Source organism: Chelonoidis abingdonii, chromosome 4, assembly GCF_003597395.2.
Source record: "Chelonoidis abingdonii isolate Lonesome George chromosome 4, CheloAbing_2.0, whole genome shotgun sequence".
NCBI lineage: Eukaryota > Metazoa > Chordata > Testudines > Testudinidae > Chelonoidis > Chelonoidis abingdonii.
The window spans coordinates 80836497-80859298 of NC_133772.1; the positions used below are offsets into that span (position 1 = coordinate 80836497).

General features: G+C 39.6%; 1 protein-coding gene across 6 annotated transcripts in view; it reads left to right on the top strand.

The window, feature by feature from the left end:
- Positions 1–22802, top strand: part of FUT8 (fucosyltransferase 8) — a 235515-nt gene that overhangs the window by 205551 nt on the left and 7162 nt on the right. For all 6 annotated transcript variants that reach the window (XM_075065316.1, XM_075065318.1, XM_032776067.2 and 3 more), the window contains 3 exons: positions 11736–11982; positions 14996–15172; positions 20831–20981. In XM_075065316.1, the coding sequence (XP_074921417.1) occupies positions 11736–11982; positions 14996–15172; positions 20831–20981 (575 nt within the window). The remainder of the gene's footprint in view (positions 1–11735; positions 11983–14995; positions 15173–20830; positions 20982–22802) is intronic.

A 22802-nucleotide genomic window follows, 5' to 3' on the forward strand; every position in this document is an offset into this window, starting at 1 on the left:
AGTTGTTTCTCAGACAAGAATTAGATTCCCTCCTGCATCTGGGAGCCATAGAACCAGTACAACTTCAGCATATGGGAAAAGGATTCTATTCAAGATATTTTCTCATTCCCAAGAAACAAAGGAGGCTGGCGACCCATATTAAATCTCAGACAACTAAATGTCTTCATCCGCCACCTGAGCTTCAGAATGATCACCCTGGCCTCTATAATCCCCTTCCTAAACACAGATGACTGGTTCATGGGTCTCAGTTTAAAGGACACTTATTTCCGGGTAGACATCCATCCTGCACACAGGAGGTTCCTTCAATTCATTGTAGGCCTGAATCATTACTAGTACAGCAGCAGTTCCCAAACTTTGGGTCATGACCCCAAGTGGGGTCGTTTCATGAGCAGATGGAGTTGCAGCAATCCCTGGTGTGCTCCACACAGCATTATCTCTTATGTACAGTGCATGCAAGGTCATAATACAGGGAGGATACCATTTTGCTCTATGAAATGGCATCCTTCATATAACGTGAACTTGCACGCACCATATGTATGAGGTCACACTTTGCAGAGGACTCCATTTTGTAGAGCAAAATGGCATCCTTCGTGCGGCGTGACCTCACACATACAGTGTGTAGTACAAGTACGGCTGCTAACAGAAGATTTTATCTGACAGCAGCTATGCATGAACACTTTTCGTGCCAGCAACTTGACTTCCCCCCCATCATCCCTTTACTTTCGTCCTTTAAATTATTTTATATGCATATGGCCCAAGTGTTATGTCCATATCTATCCCCATCAGCTACACAGCACATAAACTTCATTATAATTTGACTAACAAATTAAAATGATTCTAAATCCATTTTTAAAAGCTGCACATTGCACCAGATTTATTCAGGATCCACAAATTTTTGTGTAGATAACGTCTATAAATATATTGGTCAACAATAAAAAAAAAAATAGGATTGTCATTAACGGTTTAGTCCAAGCCCAGTTTCAAAAACTTCCTAATAAAACATTTCTGAAGAGAAACCCAACAAAAATACATAAAAAATTCAGAAGGTAGAAACTAACTACAGTAACTCCTCACTTAATGTTCCTGAAAAATGCAACTTTAAGTGAAACAATGTTAAGTGAATCCAATTTCCCCATAAGAATTGAAGGAAATGAGGTAGTTAGGTTCCAGGGAAATTTTTTTCACGAGACAAAATACTATATTTATTTATATGTGTGTACATATGTGTGTGTGTGTGTGTGTGTACACACACAAAGTTTTAAAGAATTTAATGCTAGTACATAGTGATGATGATTGTGAAGCTTGGTTGAGGTGGAGGAGTCAGAGGGTGGGATATTTCCCTTACTGTTAAATGATGAACTAGTAATTGGCCGAGCCCTCAAGGGTTAACTCTCTCACTCTGCAAGGCAGCAGGAATGGAGGGAGATATGTGCATTTCCCTTAAGTACACTGCCTTGTTAATTAGATCAGCTTGCTGAGACCGCAGCTCTGGTGTGTGTCCCCTGCTCTATGGAAGATGGGGTAAGCTGGGTGCAGGAGCAGAGGAGAGGGGGACACCCTCTCGTTAGCCCCTCTTCCTTCCCTCCTCCCCCCTCCCTGGCACAGGAAGCAGGAGCTCAGGGAGCAGCTCCAAGGTAGAGGGCAGGAGCAGTGCATGGCAGTGGGAGGAGGGACACAGCTGAACTGCAGGCAGCTGCTGCACAGGGAACTTAGGGGAGCGGGGAGCTGATAAGGGGCTGCAGGTCTACCCTGGTTCCAAGCCCCCACCAGCTCGCTCCACCAGGCTGCTCTGCCTACAAGCAATAGACAAAGCAGGCAGCTGCCAAATGACATTAGAAGGGAGCGTTACAGAACTTTAAACGAGCATGTTCCCTAACTGATCAGCAACGTAACAACATTAACTGGGGTGACTTTAAGTGAGGAGTTACTGTATGTTTAAGATGCTAATGCTAATTCTTAACAACATTCTTAACACTGTGCTGTGTTCGTGTGATTGAATTTAGAGCTCTTCACTCTGTTGAGTTAAGGCTTCAAACAGGAAATAATAGTTTTTTTGGTTGTTACTTAAGAACTATGATGAGATTCATATGGAAGGTGACAGCTGCTCATTCAGCTCACAGAAAGCCTTATCAGATGGAATATATTTTGGTTGTATTTCTAATAAAAAAAAAAAAAACCCTAAAACTGAATCAAAACCCAGATTCATGCAATATTAATGTTGTTCTTATGGAAATCCAAAACAGCATACCATAAGAAAACTTCCAGCAAAAGTACTCCAAGATGCTGTACTTACAAATATGGAGGAAGTGAATAGAGTGCTAAGTGAAGCATTTAACTGAGTAGAGCTCTCAACCGATGGTCAGCTGTCAGGAAGTGAAACAGTATAGCTAAGTGACAATATTCAGGAGGTTATTTGAGCCAAATTGATATCCTTCAGCCTTAAACAAAGTCAGTAGAAAAGAGCATAAACTGCAGCTTATTACAGAGAAGAATTAAATTAAGAGGACTAAAATGGAATTTGAAAAGCCAATAGCCAAAGAGAATAAAAACAAATAACAAGAAAGTTCTCTCAGTATACAAGAATAAATTCTTTGAGAGGATCAGTAAGTCCTCTGGGCTACCAGTGAATAAAATAAGCAGTTAAGGCAGATAAGGGCATTACAGAGTAGCAAAATCATATTTTACTTAAGTACCAGGTAAGTTGATTCAAACACTAATTTAAAGATAGTGTTATAAAGCACATAGCTGATCATAATATGATCTAAAGTGACCAGAATTTCTTCTGCAAATGAAAACTATGCCTCACTAATGCCTTATAATTATTTGGACAAATCACCAAAATATGAAGAAAGGAGAGTCAGTTGGCATAATATACATGGATTCTCAAAGCTTTTGACTAAGTCGTTTACAAGAGGAAACCAAGTAGTCATGTGGTAAGAGGCAAAGTTCTGTCATGGATTAGAAGCTGGCTAGGATACAGAAAACAAAGGTATGAATAAATTAGCAATTTTCATCATGGTAAAAAGTTAAGAGTTAGGCACCACAAGGTTCTGTACTAGGACTGTTTTTTTAAATGAGTTTATTAATGCTGTTGAGAAGGAGATAAGCAGTGAGGTAGCAACATTTCAAATGACACACAATTATTTAGGTTAACCCAGACTGTAAGGAACTTCAAATACATAACAAAGCTAGATAAATGGGCAATTGAATGGCCGATGAAACAGTATTTTTAAACACAAAATAATGCACACCGAAAGGAAAAATTTGACCTATGCATACAACTAACTGGATTTCTAAATTAACTGTAACCATTCAGAAGGAAGACAATGTAACTATGGACAAGACCTCTGCTGAATGTGAAGCAACAGTCAAAAAAGTAAAATGTTCGCATTCGTAAAGAACGGAATAAAAAATAATACTGACTGTTCAAAAGCCTTCATGTAAATCAATGTAAATCCTCACCTGCAATACTGTGTTCAGTATTTTATCCCAAAAAGTATAGTAGATATATAGAGGACTTAGGGACAGATGGTAAGAATGGTTAGAGGCATGGTAAAACTTTCGTATGAAGAGAGATGAAAAGATTCTGACTTTTTAAATTAGAGATCAGATAAATAAGAAGTGACATGATAAAGTTGTACAAAATAATGAATGGTACAAACAAGGTAATTTGGGAGCTCCTACTTTACTTTTCTAAGAATACAGGAACAAGGGGAAAGTTAATGAAACTGAATGTCATCAATTTTTAAACTGATAAAGGAAAACTTTTTTTTTTTTTTACACAACACTCAATTTAGTCTGTGGAACTCATTGCCACAAAATATAATTGGAACCAAGAGGTTAAACAATTAAAAAAGGATTGAATACTTATGTGGCTAATGAGACTATCCATTAATATATTTGATAGGATTATATGCAAAAATCTCAAGTTTGGAAGGGATATAAATTCTCATGCCTCATTGTATAAGTCAAACTCCAACTGACGATGTTAGAAATAAACTTCCTAATTGGAAGATTATTCCATAATTGCCAAATTTGTGTTTCTCCAATAATAAGTAAGTATATACTTCTTATGTATATAGCCACTATCAGAGAAAAGAAGCTGGAATTCATGTGGTCTGATTTTTTTTATGGCAATTCTTGTTCGTATCTGCTCTCAGTGCATATAGTTCCAACAGTGGAACCCAAATAATGTTTTCTCTTGACCCTCTGTTTGGACTATGTCCTCATGCTCGGAGCACTATATTCATGTTTAGAGTTAAAAGTTTCAGTTCATGGCTCTTTGTGAAAAGACTGTATGGGGTGGAAATGGAGAGCCACTTAGCCATTTAGGCTCTGATCCAGCTATGTACTTGAAGCACCTAAGTAGTCCAACTGAGTTCAGTAAGACTACTGATGCACTTAAAGTTAAGCATATGCTAAGTACCTTACTGAATTAGTGTTGGCCTGTGTGATATCATTTTTAAATATTCCATTCCTGGATCTTCGGGCAACTTCTGCCTGATTTGCTTGTCATAGATAAGACACCCATTGTCTTCATCAAGAATAATGGAGCATATGCTATCCAACTTTTAGGACCGTATACAATACTTTTCACTGAATTTTTTGCCAACACTATTGGCTAGAGTGCAAGAGTCACTTATCAAAATCCCTTCAACGCTGATCTCTCAGAATAGAGTGCCACCACTTGACACTGAACTACCTTCTGGTGTATTATGCTGTAATCTGAACTGTTTCATCTATCTCTGAATTGGTTTATAAACTCCTCTGGGCAGAGGGAGTTTATCCCATTCTTTATATATAATCAAGCGTATTGACAGTGTTTTTTTTAATGTCCAAATGGCAATCAAAGTATCAAAACATCATGGGTTATTTCTAGTGCCTTCTCTGTGGAGTTATGTTGCTTTTCCTAATAATCTAATAAAGTAATGAACACGTAGGATTTCTGTTACAGGCATTCCCCTCCATATTAGGATGTGATATATTCAGTGTTGAATAAATATTTATGGAAGTACACTGTTGTTGAAATGGTCATTTACCCAATCTGTTAAGTTTTACCCAATAGTTGCCATCTGTTAGGACAGGAATCATTGTTTCAGCTTTTTTCATGGTTTTCCTCACACAGATTCAAAAATCAGATTTTTTTCATACATTTCTTTTTAATATAATGGGGGTCTTTTCGGTGAGATGCTGAGCAACTGTTACTTCTATTGATGCCAATGGCCATTTCAGATACTAAACATCTGTCAGAATCATGCTCTCGCAAGACATTACAGATTTCAAGTAAAGTTTTATTTAGCGATTTCTTCTCTGTGGCATTTTCTTTCAAGGCTTGTGCAGAATTAATTGTATAATTTCCTGATTTTAGCTGGATCCCCTTAGATGCTAATCCATTGATTTGCAAGCTTCTTTAAATATTAGTTTGGTTGCTTTAACATGTTGTGATACAGTAATTTTTAACAATGCAATTTGTCAGTTATATTTTCTTTCAAATACAAATAATTCATTAATCATATCTGCTGATGTAAACTGGTACAACTCTGTTGACTTCAGTTGGAGTTGCACCAATTTATATCAGCAAACAATTTGGCTCAACTTTTCAAAAGATTATGGCTGCCCATTGGCTTGGCTGAGGTGTGAATTCTCTACTGTAGGACCCATCTTGGGACTCTTGCTCCCCACACAATTCAGGACCAGTGGCATTCTGAGCAGATTTAACTCTACATGGCACAAGAAGAACCTATTAATGGTTTCTAAGCACAGCATAGTGTAAGTACTGTATACAGAAAGTCAGCTGGGGTCTACATTGGAAATTGGCTGCTCCAATAGAAGCAATGGATAAAAATCCTATTCTCTAATATATCCTGCATCCCTGCATTGGGAAAGATGGTCATTGCTGGTGGGGTCAGTGAGAGAAAACTCAGGATATGATGTTTGAATCCTGTTTCTTCAATCAACTAAAATAAAATCACACTTTACTTAGAATTACATGAAAGTTATTGAAACCAATCTGTTGAAAATGAACAAGAGGTCAGTTTCGGATTTGTAACAAAAATTGCCTATTGGACATTACTTCACACACTGTTGGTTTTCTCCTGACTAGTGCTGGACAGCCAGTTTCCAATCTCTTGTTCTCAATGGCAAAAGGAGGTGGGATTGACAGCACCATCTTTGGAAGATTGACTAATACTGACAGCTCCAATACTCAGTCCTCAGCCAAAAGGATGGTTTGCTGCGTTATGATCTCTTCAGGGTGGAAGGAATCTTTAGAACTCCAAGTTGGATACTGAGGATCTCATTGGAAAAATACAGAAGTTTTAACTATCACTCCTAGGTAAAATCTGTGCCACTGCAACAAAGTAGAAAATGTCCCCTCCTCGGAGATTCCCTTTGCTTCCTTGCAGAAAATTTTTTCTGGGGAAGCAAAGAGAAGCTGCACCGGTGGTCATTCAGCCCTCCTGGCAGTTCAGATGTTCTGTTCAGGCAGCCAGGGGAGAGAGAGAAATCACTTGCAGGAGTGGGGTCTGTGGATGCCCCGGGGCACCCAAGGACATTAGTCCCAGCTTGGGGGAAGGGAGGAGGATGGAGATGGAGTTCTCCTTTCCCCTTCCCCTTCCCCTCCATGCACAAAGCAACCAGGACTGGGTCAGATCAACCCCCAGAAACTTCCCCTGTCTGCAGGAAGCTCTGGGGGAGGGGAGGACTAGATGCAAGAGGGTCTGGGTGCTGAGGGGGTTAGGCTTGGTAGGGGATCAAGGTTCAGGAATAATTACAATAACCTCTGAGATGTAGAACTTTAATTAGGAGCTGGTTGGTTAAGGTGACCTTCACAAGGAATCTCAGATATACTTGCAGCACGCTCCACATTCTTGTTAAGCTAGAATGCACATGAATTCCTAGTTCCTGGAAGCACAAGTTCCAAGATAGGGAATGCTCTGCAAATGGTATCCTTGAATAATTTTTTTTAAACTTAGAATGCTGTATGGAACATTGGACAAATCCAATTATCACTTCACATGTGTTACAGTCTAACATGTAATATGCCATATCATATAAATTATTTTCCTGATACAGAGCAGTGCTTTTTTGAAAGAGACAATGCACATAACCAACTGCAAAACTAAAATTTAATAAATAAGGTCATTATTATTTCAGTAGTCAGTTTTCAAAATGCAATCTTTTTTTAATGGTGTGTGTGCTATGCCATTTTAGGTTTTTCAAAGGTTAGGCAAAATACATAAGCCAATTAATTCAGAATCATAGCTCTTTGCCTGAAACATTCCTCCATGAAATCATCAGAACAACTTGAAGAAAAATAAAATGGAGGAATGTGCAGTACTGGTATCCTGTTGATAACATTTCTACTTTAAATTTCTCTCTTCCATCATCATAGGCAATGAAAGAGACACTAGCTGTTGGTTTTCATTCAATTTTTAAAAAATCATTTGGCAGATAGACTCAGAAAAACAAAATGGTGTAATGAGGGAGAAGATACTCCTCTGTGTGAGGAACAGATAGACACTGGAGCAGGTGGCAGTTCTGTCTACATTGCTTAGCTGGGCATCAGTATAGGTTGTACACAGGCATATACCTGTTGTCCACACATCCTTTTTTCAGTATGTGACATTTAGCACTACCATTTCAGGGGTGGTATCACAGAGTCCGGTGTGTCATAGGAGATGCTCTGGCAACCATCTTGCCGCATGTTGCTGGTACTATACGCCACCTTCACGCATTTGGCAACTGCAGCTCCCACTCATCTCTCCATTCTGCCAAACAACACTGGAGACACACAGTAAATATATGACTATGTGGGTCTTCTACTGCTTGCTGGACAAATGTTCATGCAGTACATTACTGGATACAGGATGGAATTGGTCCAGAAAACTTTGAGATGATGAAGGTGGCTGATCCTGAGATGGAATGAAAATCCACTGTGGTCCTAAGGAACAGATGAGTCAAGTGCTGAGATTACAATGGTATGCCCATGGGTTCACTACCGTTTCTGGTCTCAGAGAACCACTATGGTGTGGTGGGACCACATAATCTTGGAAACCTGGGATGATGAAGCCCACTTTGTAAATATTGAAAAATAAAACCCGAATGAGAAATTAAAAACTCTCTGGAGTGGGACTGATTTACTCCAGGCCCCCACTGCCAGAAAGGGAAACGCTGAGCCCCCTGAGGTGAGGGAGATGCCTAACCACAATATATACATTGAACAGAAAGATGGGGAGGGGAGAGGTCAGATTCCCTGGGAAGTGAGTAGACGTTAATGATTGTGGACACATCTTTTAGCCCTTCTTCTTCCGATCTTATCTCTGAAGTACTGCTTCTGCACTACCACCAGAATGGGTTCTCTGATGGCATCTTTGTCTGAAGAGTCATTTCTGACCTCTCAGAGAAGACTGATAGGAAATGTTGTAGAGAAAGCTCGGTAGTAGTGGTGATGGAATGTGAGAGGGGTATTGTACTCAACTGCCAGTACACCAGAAAGCCATCGTATGAAAGCTATAGTGTATTTCCAGGTGCAATTCACTGCTCTGCAGAGTGCCTGTGTAAGGCTGCACTATTTTTAAAATGCACTTTAGCACTGTTTTGAGGACAACACTCTTTTGTTAGGCTCCTAACCTCAGTAGAGATTGAAGCATGAGGTTTCATAGCCTTCTAAAAACTTTTAAAAAAATTTATTATTGTAATGACAGTGAGTTTCGCAGTCTAATTTTGTGTTATGAGAAAAAGTATTTCCTTCTATAAGTTTTCCATTTGCCACCTTTCAATCTTATTTAATGTCCCCTTGTTCTTGTATTTTGAGATCCATCTGCTCAATATCATTCAAAATTCAATGTTTTGTATATATTTTATAATAGTGAACTGTTATTGATCTTTTCTCTAAAGTAAACATATCAGTCTTTTGTCATATAAGAGCTCATTTTTGAACCCCATCTACTTCTGCAAAATCCTTTTAAAGGTGAGGTGACCAGTACTGAACACAGTGTTCCAGGTGAGAGTGAAACACTGATTTGTAATAGCATCAAACTGGCATAAGGTATATGAGTATAAGCCCAGTTATAGTGATATAACTGCATCTACCCTGGGACAATTTGCTAGTTTAGCTAAACCAGTATAACTGTACTGGCAAAACCCTCCTACGGTAGCAAGCCATAAGTTATCATTCTGTTTTCAATTATCAGTTCAATAACTTGATCAGATACAAGTTAAATGTATTCTATACAGTATGAGACTCGTATCCTAAGAAGATACAGGTTTATCTCTAAAAGTCAAGAGTAATAATTATATGCAGCTACATAACTTGTAGGCTTCTTTCCAGAAAACATTAATTTAAAATAACCTCACCTTAACCAACCAGCTCCTAATTAAAGTTCTATATCTCATAGAGGTTATTGCTATTATTTCTGAACCTTGACTGCCAGCTTTGATGTACTGTACAGAACCAGTGAAAAAATTCTTGCAGCTTGCTTTTAATCATAAAATAAAAATCATGTTTCATGGGCTTTGTTTTACAAGTGTAATGAAATGAATTTTACATACAGACAGAACAGTTTCAACCACGGGAATTTTCTAATTGCCCCTTTTACTGAATAAGACAGAGGTTCATTATTCTTTTTTACACCAGATAGATTTTGTCAGCCAATTAGCCTTCTTGATAGTTGACAACTATTCTCTGATCATTTTAACTTCAAACCTTCGTAGAATACTTTATTCTTAGTACAAAAAAATATTTTACCATGTTTGTTTCTGATGGTTTAAATTGAAAATATACTTATCCACTGAGCCACTCATAATGCATTCTTTCTTTAGTGGTCCAGTGGTCAGCTCTCACTGTGCTGCACTGGCATCCATTGCAGACGACAACATCTTTTGTGAGTTGTTCAACCCACTAGAAGTGCATGTTTAAAAATTAAAATGTATAGTACTGTATTCTGATGCTTCCAATTGTCTGATCATCATTGCTTATGTTCAGCATGTGAGATGAGCTCTGGGACCACCAGAAATATGGACATTTTTATTCTTTTTTGAAAATTTAGTCTAAGAGAATATTTAATGGAATTAGTTTTGTCCTAATAGTAGTGCCTGAAATCTAAAATATCTCTGGTTTTGCCATGGCATTTAGCTGTCAGTGGTGCAGCCCATTGTGTGTACAGACCAATTCTGTTATAATTAATATTTAAAAGGCAAATTCATGCATGTAAATACAATGTGAATTTGATTGTCTCCCTCTCTCCTACCTCTACTCTGTACAGCAACTAGCTCAACAGAGCCACAGTCACGACTGGTGCTTTTCAGTTCGACTGTAATATAAACATTAAATAATAGTATATGGAAAAGTTTGATAAGTGACCTTCATTGAGAGCTGTCCCCATATTGAAACACCGCATGCAATGTGGTTGCATTTTTCTGTCATCCAGTTCTTGCTGTGTGAAATAATGTTTCTGATTTATTTTTAAACACTCAACTTCATTCTGAGCATTCAGAATTGTAAGGAATGTCCAAGTAGACCTAGATGCACAGTAGTGATATTTTAAAAGGGTTTGTTGGTCTATTGCAGTGGTTCTCAAATATTTTTTTTCATGGACCACTTGAAAATTGCTGATGGTCTTGGCAGACCACTTAATGATCTTTCCAAATGTTGTTTGTACCGTTCGCTAACTATTGTAAAGCACTTTGGATAAAAGCGCTATATAAAAAAAGCTTAATAATAATTGTTTTTTTGTTCTACAAATAAAAGCACACAACTCATTTTAATATCAGTAGTCTTACCATTCTAATGCGATGGATGTGCCCTCTCTTCCACACTGCTCCCAAGCTGGAGCTGGGAAGGAGGGGGGTCTCTCCCTGTCTCCCCCACCACAGCAGCCACAAAGGCTGGGAAGGAGGGTCATCTCTCCCTGGCAGCCGCAGCCCTGGAGCTGGGGAAAGTTAGCTCTTTCTCTGACTGCCACAGCCCTGCGCATCCCAAATTCCCCCCATCCCCTCTTCTCACCCCACTGCCCCTCCCACTTACTCCACCATATTCCCCCCCCCCCCGCCCCCAAGGCCACCACCTCACCTTACAGGTGCATCTTCTCCAGGGTCCAGGCACCTAATTAATGGAGCTGCGCCTGCACGGCTCCACTAATTAGGTGGGTGACCCTTTGTTCTCTTGTGTGTGGTCACCCAGGTGCGCACCTTAGAGGGAACTATCCGTGGACCACCTGAATGGAGCTCGCAGACCACCACAGTTTGAGAACCTCTGGTCTATATTGTATATATAATCCACCTAATAACAGTGAAGAGGCATTCTAGTGGCATAGGTTGTTAGAAGCACAAAAATGGCATAATATTAATCCATTACTATAAATAAAGTTTCAACAAAAACCTCATTGTTAACAAGTTGAAAATGCTGTTCTGGTGATCCATCTGGAATGTGATGCATTCTCATATATCCAGGGCCAGCTCCAGACACCAGCCCAGCAAACAGGTCCTTGGGGCGGCCCAGGGAGTGGGGTGGCATATCTGGCTCTTTGGCGGCAATTCAGCAGCGGGTCCCTCGGTCCCTCTCGGACTGAAGCGGCAGTGGTAGAGCTGCAGATTGTGATCGCGGCTGCTTCCCCCCCGCCCCCTTTTTGCTGCTTGCGGTGGCAAAAACCCTGGAGCCAGCCCTGTGTATAGCTCATATTTAGATTGTTATTGAACTGAAACACTTGGTTCATCCTATTTGTATTCTGGTACAGGTGAGGCAAATGATAAGAATGTTCAGGTGGTGGAACTTCCCATCGTTGACAGCCTACACCCACGACCACCTTATTTGCCATTGGCTGTCCCAGAAGACCTGGCTGATAGACTAATTCGTGTCCATGGGGATCCTGCAGTGTGGTGGGTCTCGCAGTTTGTCAAATATCTGATTCGCCCACAACCATGGCTAGAAAAGGAAATCGAAGAAGCAACAAGGAAACTTGGTTTCAAACATCCAGTTATTGGGTAGGAAACTTATTTTGGTGTTAGCCTAGAAATTGTACATGTGTTGTTGCACATCATAAATGTTAACTATAAATAAATTTCCAAAATATGATAGATACAAAACCAGACTCCACATATTTAGAAATCTCACATCAATCATTTTACACTGTATTATGGTTGTTTACTTCTATGGTGTTAGGTGCACAGCTGAGCATCAGTTATCTCCTACCTTCAATGAATCTAGTGATCACACCTCATACAAATGGAATTTAAAGATATCTCCAATTCTCTGGTCTGGTTTATTAATATACAAATTATATGCCAATAATTTACAATCAAATCTATATTCCTATAATCTTCCCATCTATGTCTTCTACTTAAGTGTCCACAGCCCTTCTGCTAGGGCCTGCAAATACTTTTCCCCTCCATTTTATCAGGGTTCACAACATTTCTTTTACCCCTTGACTACAGATGTCCTTTACAGCCTTCTCACTAGGGTCTGAATAGTCTTCTTTGCTCCTCTTGGCTCTAGGGGTCCTCGCCAGTTGAAGGCAAACCCTGGCCTGCTCATTGTCTTCTGACCCTAGGTCACTCAAGCTCCTTCCCCAGGCCCTTGCCAAGAGAGACCTAAAAACCACACTTGTTTTCCTTCAGGTCGTCCAGGAGAGAGACTCCATGTCTTTCTCCCATTGATACCATAGCTTGACTTTTATAACCTGCTTCATCTCCGAGGAGGCTTTGGTTTCAGCAGACTTCCTGGAGACTAGAAGTACCAGAACGTCTGCTCTCAAAGGGTTATGGCCCTGTAGCAGGTGTGCTAGGATGCACCTAATCCTAAAGGACAAGCATGTTCTGTTACACCTATGCTAATAGCTGAAATTTTTCCTTTCCCGTGCATTGCTCCTTCTAGATTTTCCCATCAGACTTGACATGCAGACTGCATAGCCAGCTTCCAGGAAATCTGTAAATACATGATCTTTTTTAAAATATTGAGCAAGAAAAGAAATATTATCTGTTGTGGAGTAAACTAACTAGTCCATATGAGGGCAGTGAATGTACCTTTTCATGCCACACCTGTTGGTTTTAATCTCCTTGAATTCCTGAACAGTATCTGAAGCCATTTGTTTGTCATGATATAGCTCACTTGTTTGGAATATAATGTCCATAGATTTTTTAATGGAAGTACATCTTTACCCTGATATAACGTGGTCCTCAGTAGACAAAAAATCTCACCGTGTTATAGGTGAGACTGCGTTATATCAAACTTGCTTTGCCCGCCCCCATTCCTTGTTCCCTGACCGCCCCCTCCAGAGATCCCCATCCCTAATCACCCCCAGGACCCCACTCCCTACTGAACCCCCCTGTCCTCTGACTGCTCCGACCCCTATTCACCCCTCCCCACCTCCTAATGGGCACTCACCGGCAGCGGCGGAAGTGGAGCAGCCTGACCCCAGTCCACTCCACTCTGCCAGCTCCCAGCCACAGTGCTCTGCTTCCCACCGTCAGTGAGTGCGGCAAGCTTGGGGAAAGGATGCCCCTCTGCACTCACCTGTGGTGGGAAGCGAAGCGATGCGGCCTCAGCCTGCTCCGCTTTCCTTGCCCTGGCCTCAGCCGTGTTGCTGGGGGGTGGCTGGGGAAAGGTCCTGCACTCACTTGCGGTGGGAAGTGGAGCACCACAGCTGGGAGCTGGCAGAGTGGAGCTGGCTGGTGCTGGGCTGCTCCACTTCCCGCCACCGGTGAGTGTGGGGAGGTTGGGAAAGGACGCCCTCCGCACTCACTGGCGGCGGGAAGCGGAGCAACATGGCCCCAGCCCACTCCACTCTGCCATCTCCCAGCCATGGTGCTCCGCTTCCCGCCGCAGGTGAGTGCAGGGAGATTGGGAAAGGATTTCCCCCCGTACTCACCTGCAGCGGGAAGTGGAGCGCTGCGGCTGGGAGCTAGCGGAGTGGAGCGGGCTGGGGCCAGGCTGCTCCGCTTCTGCCACTGCTGGTGAGTGCGGGGAGGATCCTTTCCCCCAAGCCCTCTCCCCCAAGTGATACAGCTCGGGCCGGGGCAAGGGAAGCAGAGCAGGCTGCTTCCGGCCCCCTGCTAGTCCCACCGGCCACTCTGGGACTGCGGGGCCCCCAAAAGTGCCCTCCCACAGCTCCTGCCCCCCAGACCCTGGGGGGGAGCCCCAGACCTCCCCTGAGACTCTCTGCCCCTTATCAAACCCTGCAGCCCTGTCCTGGCCCGACATCCTTAACACGCTGCTCAGAACAGCATGTCAGAGCTTTACCGTGTTGTATGCGAACCCACGTTCTATCTGACAAATCCTAAACGGTGTTACAATTGATGCAGTTCTGATGAGGACAAATAAGGTTCCATTTAAAACCCAAAAGAGAAATGCTTGGAGCACTATACAGAAAATTGGAATTACTTGGCAGTGTTTTGTCTTAGTAAAAGGTAGGAGGAGACAAGCATATCTTAAAAATATACTTCCTTTGCAGACTAGAGAAAATGTAATACTATTAGTCCTGACAGCTCATATATAGTTTTCCTGAAGAAATTTAAATTTTACACTGTGGCAACTAAATAAAACCTGCCAGGTGTATGTAGAAAAGAACAAAGGCAGGTCAGCCTCAGCCTACTCAGTAGCAGAGACTTTGCAGAACTATATCTCTGAGATTCCACTCTGACAGATGTGGAGCATATTAGCATTTGGCCTCCAAAAATAATAATTATATTCTGTTTTCAAAGGCAGAATGGCAGTTACCTCCCATGGTGCTACATAACAAATCTAGTATGTCCTGTGGTTCCTGGCATATTTCAGACTTTGCAATTAGTAATTTCACATTTGGAGAATATTTGTCTGTAGACACTATTGATTTTTCATCCTTTTTCATTTTATTTATTGCTTCATTTTAAGGCTCATCTGAACACTATAATGGGGCAAAAATGTTATTCTAAGATAAAATCTAAATTTCAATTGCCAAACTATTATAAAAAATATAAAACATTTACAAGGTGAATCCCAACTGTCTGCCTTTCTTTTCAGTGTTCATGTCCGAAGGACAGACAAAGTGGGAACAGAGGCAGCATTTCATCCCATTGAAGAGTACATGGTACATGTTGAAGAACGCTTCCAGCTTCTTGGCCGCAGAATGCACATAGACAAAAAACGAGTTTATTTGGCTACGGATGACCCTTCGCTACTACAAGAGGCAAAATCGAAGTAAGATGAATTACATTTGCAGGACATAGATATGCAATGGAAGTGTTCATGTCAGTTAGGCAGAGTCCTACAATTCCTGACCTTTGTGGGTACAATTCTTAATGTAGTTATTTCAGCTTAATATCTGTGGTTTAATTTATAGTTGAGATTACAGTTCAGCTTTCACTATTGCCCTTCTTGTAATTTGTTGATCATTTTCTCAGAAATTCTTTAGTTGGGGCTGATTCTTTCCATGTTTGGCCTCAGCTCATCGGTAAGACTTTGTAAATTGAGTATAATCTCTTCGGCCAATATAATTTATATTTTTAGTATTGTAAAGCAGAAAAAGAGGATGAAAATATTTAAAAATAAATAGAATCTTGAGCACTTTATGCTTTTTTTTTTTTTTTTAATTTTCAACTTGCGTTGCTTTACACAAACTGTTTCTCTCTTTTTTAATCTTAATTTCCCCAGCACATCTGGAGAATTTCCACAGCACTTCACGGTTGCTTCCTTACTCCCGCTACATAAACTTCAAACTTTTTTTTTTGCTATGTAATGGCTGTAGTTTGTCTTGCAAAAACATCAGCATTAGTAACTTCTAAATCCATTAAGCCACTCAGTTCCAACACACTGAAGCTTGAATTAGTCCCTCAACTGTGCTGTAGTTTGTCACATCCAAGATAAATGGTCTCCAAAGGAAGAAAATATTTTAAAAAGTATCTCCTCCCCCCAAAATAAATAAAACCCTCTGTTTCTGAATGCCGTGCGAGGAGATGTTTAATGAAGTTTAAATGAACTACCAGAAACTGATAACTATGAGCAGGGAAGAAATAATGCTTACAGATAATTCAATATGAAGAAAGCTTTAACATGCCAGTTTTAATTATTTTGCTTGATTTTCACAATCTGGTCCTTTGGCATTACAGTGAAGAGGAGTGGTTGATAATTTCTTCAGAGAGATAGAGACCTAAGGAATCCTGTATTATATTCTGATTCTTTTAACTAGCCAGAATATGACCTAGATTGAATTGAAGAGGTGACAAAATACTATAAGGTGATTCAAAATCAAATTCATGAAATGGAGGTTGACCAGATTCAGAAACATCTAGAAGCCTGGGGTTCCTGAACAGATGGAGACAGAAAAAAATGAGAGGTTCTCTTCTGAATAAACTTATGTAAATACAAGGGGCTAGAAGATTCCACTGTGTGCAGTGAAGCTCAAGTTAACAAGAAATTTAAATAGATTTAAAGTATGAAATGCTGTCTTTCTGTTTTAAGTCACAATTCTCTGTGGTATATAGAGCTTACAGTGGTGGAGTTGAACACGGTAGGATTTCTGGGAACATTTACAGAAATTCACAAGTGTTCTTTTGAAAATCAAAAAGTTATTTGGAATCTCTACCACTTGAACTCACCTTCTTAAAAAGTGTTAATCCTGCTGTGAAAGAGTAAATGGGTTCTAAATCTCTAAAATAGGTGGCAGGTTACCCTATGCTGACAAAAGTGAGCTGGCTCTGTAGAAAGATAGGATCTAGAACAGTGATTCTCAAAACCAGTCGGCCGCTTGTTCAGGGAAAAACCCCCAGCAGGCTGGGCCAGTTTGTTTACCTGCCACATCCGCAGGTTCGGCTGAGCGCAGCTCCCACTGGCCGCAGTTCGCAATGGGGGTTGCGGGAAGTGGCACTGGCCGAGGGATGTGCTGGTTGCCCTTCCTGCAGCCCCCATTGGCCTGGAGCGACGAACTGTGGCCAGTGGAAGCTGCGATCAGCCAAACCTGTGGAAACGACAGGTAAACAAACCGGCCCAGCCTGCTGGGGGCTTTCCCTGAGCAAGCGGAAGAAAGGCTTTGAGAACCACTGATCTAGGATATGGCCTAAGTAGTACTAAAGTAAGAACCCTGGGGAGAAGGCTTGAGCTGAACTTTTAAGTTATTGTTACTTTTGTTTGTAACTAAAGCCAGTTCCCAGGAAATGAGGTGAGGTTTTGACTTTACATGGTATGTGGACTTAGTTCTAGAATAGAGTGAGGAAAGTCACCTGTTCTTAGTGCTGCTGGTGACAAGAACTTGCAATTGGATGTGTCAGTGTCGTCATGTTATCGCCATAATATCATAGTAACGTATCACACAGAATGGATGTTCAACTACAGGATATTCAACTTTCCACAGTCCTTTCAAGATGCCCTTGTTATGCTGTATAAGAAAGGATTGATCATTACAGTTATCTGGATTCTCAAAAGTAATTTTGTGAGATTTGGCTTTTTATAAGTACCACAAAAGTGTGGTAATGTACTCTATATACCAAAAAAGTTCAGATTATAGAGCAATTGTATTCTTTTTTTCCTGACAAATAAAATTAAAGATTATTGCTCTTGCTATTTTTCTGTATAAAAGCATACTGGCAAGCTAAACTTGCATTAGGAAAACAAATAAAATATATTTTAAACAATAATAGTATTATCTAGGGTTGTCAAGTGATTAAAAAAATTAATTGCAATTAATCACGCTGTTAAACAATAATAGAATGCCATTTATTTACATATTTTTGAATGTTTTCTACATTTTCAAATATATTGATTTCAGTTACAACACAGAATACAAAGTGTACAGTACTCACTTTATATTTATTTTTTATTACAAGTATTTGCACTGTAAAAAACAAAAGAAATAGTATTTTTCAATTCACCTATTAAAAGTACTGTAGTGTAATCTTTTTATCATGGAAGTTGACTTACAAATGTAGAATTATGTACAAAAAAACTTGCATTCAAAAATAAAACAATGTACAATTTTAGAGCCTGCAAGTCCACTCAGTCCTACTTCTTGTTCAGCCTATTGCTCAGACAAACAAGTTTGTTTACATTTGCAGGAGATAATGCTTCCCACTTCTTGTTTACAATGTCACCATAAAGTGAGAACACGTGTTCTCATGCACTGGTTTAGCCGGCATTGCAAGATATTTATCTGCCAGATGCACTAAAGAGTCATATGTCCTTCATGCTTCAACACATTTCAGGGGACATGCGTCCATGCTATGACAGGTTCGCTGCTCAATAACAATCCAAAGCAATGCGGACCAATGCATGGTCATTTCATTATCTGAGTCAGCTGTCACCAGCAGAAAGTTGATTTTCTTTTTGGTGGTTCAGGTCCTGTAGTTTCCATATTGGAGTGTTGCTCTTTTAGACTTCTGAAAGCATGACTCTTCACACCTCATCCCTCCAGATTTGGTGGCACTTCAGATTCTTTAAGCCTTTGGTCGAGTGTTGTAGCTATCTTAGAAATCTCACTTGTACCTTCTTTGCGTTTTGTCAAATCTGTAGTGAAAGTGTTCTTAAAACTAACAACATGCTGAGTCATCATCTATAGACTGCTTATAACATGAAATATATGGCAGAATCTGGTAAACAGAGCAGGGACATACAATTCTCCCCAAGGAGTTCAGTCACAAATTTAATTAACGTATTCTTTTTTTAAGCGAGCGTGATCAGCAGGGAAGCATGTCCTCTGGAATAGTGGCCAAAGCATGAAGGGGCATACGAATGTTGACATATCTGGCACATAAATACCTTGCAATGCTGGCTCAAAAGTGCCATGCAAATGACTGTACACTTTCAGTGACATTGTAAAAGAAGAGGGCAACGTTATCTCTATAATGCAAACAAACTTGTTTGTCTTAGCGATTGGCTGAACAAGAAGTAGGACTAAGTGTGCTTGTGGCTTGCGAAGTGGTTACTTTTTTTTTTTTTGCTATATAACTGCACTCAAAAACAAATCTATATTTGTAAGTTGCAGTTTCACAGTAAAGAGGTTGCACTACAGTACTTGTATGAGGTGAATTGAAAAATACTATTTCTTTTATCATTTTTACTCTGCAAATATTTATTGTTAAAAATAGTATACACTTTGATTTCAATTACAACACAGAATAAAATATATGTGAAAATGTATTAAATATTTTGGATGTTTTTCTAAATTTCGGTTGGCAGTCTTTTAACAGTGAGATTAATCACAATTTAATTTTTTTAATCACGATTGATTTTTTTGAGTTAATCACGTGAGTTAACTGCAATTTATCAACAGCCCTAGTATTATCATCTACTTTATTTTGAGCAGTAATGCAACATTGAGAGAAGCTATTGGCCACAATGGGGAAGACAAGAAGAAAAATATTGCTAGTTACAGCTCCTCTCTCTCTGACATAGATATGACCCTTATATCCTGTCATGCTTGGCCCTGTCTATTTCTCTTCAGTAACAGCAGCGGCATCTTCTCAAAATTGAGAGTTTCTTCCTTTTCTCATCTAACCTCTGCTTCCATGTTCTATGTATAACCAAGTCTACTTTAAAACTGAGTCATTAACTCGAGTGTTTTCTATTAATATATTCATTTTTATGTTGAAACAAATGTTTCCTTCAAGCCACAAAATTCTAATTAAATCTCCCCCGAAGCTAGATGCTTCAAACAAAGTATTTAAGAGCAAATAAAACTCTCTTGTTTTGTGCAGTCCCAGCTGTTAGACAAAGGGTTTTCCCTGTCTCAATGGCTACAGCTAATTAATTTCAGAGAGAAAAGCCTACTTGTGTATGACCTGTTTCACCTTTGAAGAAAATTACTCCAGTAGTTCTTGTCTTGTGAGGGTTTAAATTAGGCATATTCCCACCAAATAGGGCTTGATATTTAAGTGTCCTCTGATGTACAAAACAAAGTGTGTTTGAAGATTCTAACTTCAGTCATTATCCAAGCACTTGGAGCTAATCTCTCTTACTCTGAGCTGTGCTCAGCACAGGAGAAGGTACTGAGAGAGCCAATTATAGCACCTTGATTCTGGACCAGTAGCTGCTCTGGCCCCAGTGTTAGGGGCTGCTCTAAATTATGAACTCTTGATACTGCAGGTACCATTAATTCATATAACTAGACTGTTAACTATATGACTGAATTACTTGTTATTTATTCTATCAGTATCATACTTAATACGTTACCCTGTAATTACTATAAAATTATACATTTTGATAAATGCACTTAGTTAACCTGCCAATTATTGGATTTTTTTAACTCTATGGGGTGTGCTTCATAATTACACTGTAACTGTGGTTGAACAGTGCTGTAATTTAAATCACTTTGTTATAAAGTGCAACTGATTTTTTTCAGTTTCTACTCATTTGTTTATTTGATAGACACTATCACCAGTAATTGATTTCCATATGAAATACTCTAATTAAAAGCCTCCAAGGAAGTATTGTAGTAAATATGGGTAAAAGTGTCCTAAAATCAAGATACAGTGCCATAGTATCTATCTGTTTTAGGATTTCATCCTGATGCCCATTAGTGTAGTATCTGAGTGCCTTAACACATACAATCAATAGACATAACAAAGTCTCTAGTCGACCACATGGAGTCTCTGGCACTTCTCCCTTTACAGGGTCAAAACTTTGCTTGGTGAAGGGCTTTTTTGGTGGTGGTGGGTGGTGGTGAGGGGGGAGAAGGTGGCCTTGTGAAGGGGCAAAGGGGAGGCCAGAGGACTAAAATTCTAGATGGTCAAAAAGGCAATGGTAAATTCCCTGTAAATGAGAATTGTGACTTAAAACTCCTTGCTCTTATGGTTAGGTTGGTGCTTCTAGTTTGTAAAATTTTAATTTTAAGGCTTTGATATTAATTGTAGTTTATATTTTTTCCAGATACCCAAATTATGAATTTATCAGTGATAACTCCATATCTTGGTCAGCTGGACTACATAATCGGTACACTGAAAACTCACTGCGGGGTGTTATTCTGGATATTCACTTTCTGTCTCAGGCAGACTTCCTGGTCTGTACGTTTTCCTCACAGGTAAACTGCAATGTAACATCTAAACATACATTTCATCAGTCAATTATTTTAGAAGTCTGACTTGTTGTTTTTTTTACTTAATACTAGCTAGTGCATCTACAGTACCATGTTCTCCATGTTTTGTAGTGAAAGTTTCATAAAAGAATTACAAGATTCTGTATAATATTATCTGCATATTGAACTGTTTGTTAGCACTGGTTGATTACACCTTCTACACTGAAGTCAGCCATCATAGCTGTTTAATGTACTTGGCTTAGTCAGGGCATTTCAAAGAAGCAGAAGGTAATTAGGCTTGTATAATACTCTTATTTTGCACACAGTCAGCATATAACACACATCTATCCTTTTCTGCACTTCAGTGCACTGATATTGAGAGGTTTAAACACCTCAGCCTTTGGCTTCAGTTGATTACTTTATAGGATTCAGAGGAGGGGAAAGGAAGAAATATAATTCCTCTTCAGGGTCAATTACATTTCCATGAGACCAGAAGCAGTACAGTGAATTTACAGTATCCATTGTAATCCACTCAGATTTGTTGTGCAAATAATTACATGCTCTATAGGCTTGTTTTCTTGAGTAGCTTTATGAAGCAGTTCAGTCCAGTGAGAATATGAATAATACAATAGTTATTGTGGTATTTTCTGTTCTCTTATGTATACATATAATTTCATGATAAATTCTTAAGGATTTTAAAATACAACTAGTATAGTAAAAGCAGTGTTTTCTCACTGGTGTGATGCTCCATCTGATCCAAAAGACATCAGTTCAGGCAGATGGAGGGTATAGTGAAAAAGCTAAAAGATGTGATTAAAATCAGACAAAAGGCCTGCTGCTGTCACTTATGCTCTTAAGTGGTAGTGCTGATTGGGAGAGAATTCAGTTGTGGATATTGGCTGCATAGGCCAACATGATTGTGTTATTACATTGATACATAGGCATAATACTAATGAGTGCTGAAATCACTTTAGGAGGTGAATATGCTGCACAACCTCAAAATACAGATCACCTTCTGCACCCTAACAATAATTAAACATACAATAACCACATATCAATATTAATGCTAATATAAAAATAAATTAACTCTGACAGAAATAATGAAATGGAGGTAACAATTTATCAGAGCCAGCAGACAATAACTAAATACAGAAAGCCTCTCATCCCCAAATTATAGCCCATAACATACCCTCATACCTCCCCCAAAACCTGAGCAAACAAATGTTTTTTTTCAGCCTATTCTGAAAGTCATCATATTCAGGCTATTTCAGACCCAGGCAGGAGGAACTCACAGAGCCTTAACCAAGAATATCCTGTCATCAGTGCTCTCTCTTTCATAAAAAAGGGTGATCCAGCTTGAGTGTCTCCACTGACTACAGCTGTGGCAGTATGTAGGTAGGTAGGGAGAGGCAGTCCTCAGTTAGGCAGGTCCCAGGCCCTTCTGAGCATTATAGGTCATGACAGACATCTTAAATGCTACACAGAGGCCCACAGGTAAACAATGCAAATCTCAGTGCCATGTGCTCCCTGCTAGATGCTCCACTCAGTGAGCATTCTGTAATATGTGAATATTGTACTGGTACAGAGTATTTCTATTAAAAAAATAGCCATAAAATGGGTTGTTTTCCAAAATGAATGAACAGATATAATTTAACAGCTAGAGATGGATAGATGAGTTGCACAGAATATAAAAAGCTGTGAGATGGAATTCAAAGCTTCCCATTACATATGTGCACATCATCTGCTGTGTATTTAACATTTCCTTGGTGTGGAAAGGTTTGCTTCTGCTACTAAGGTGTTATAATTGACAAAATGGTATGGCCATTT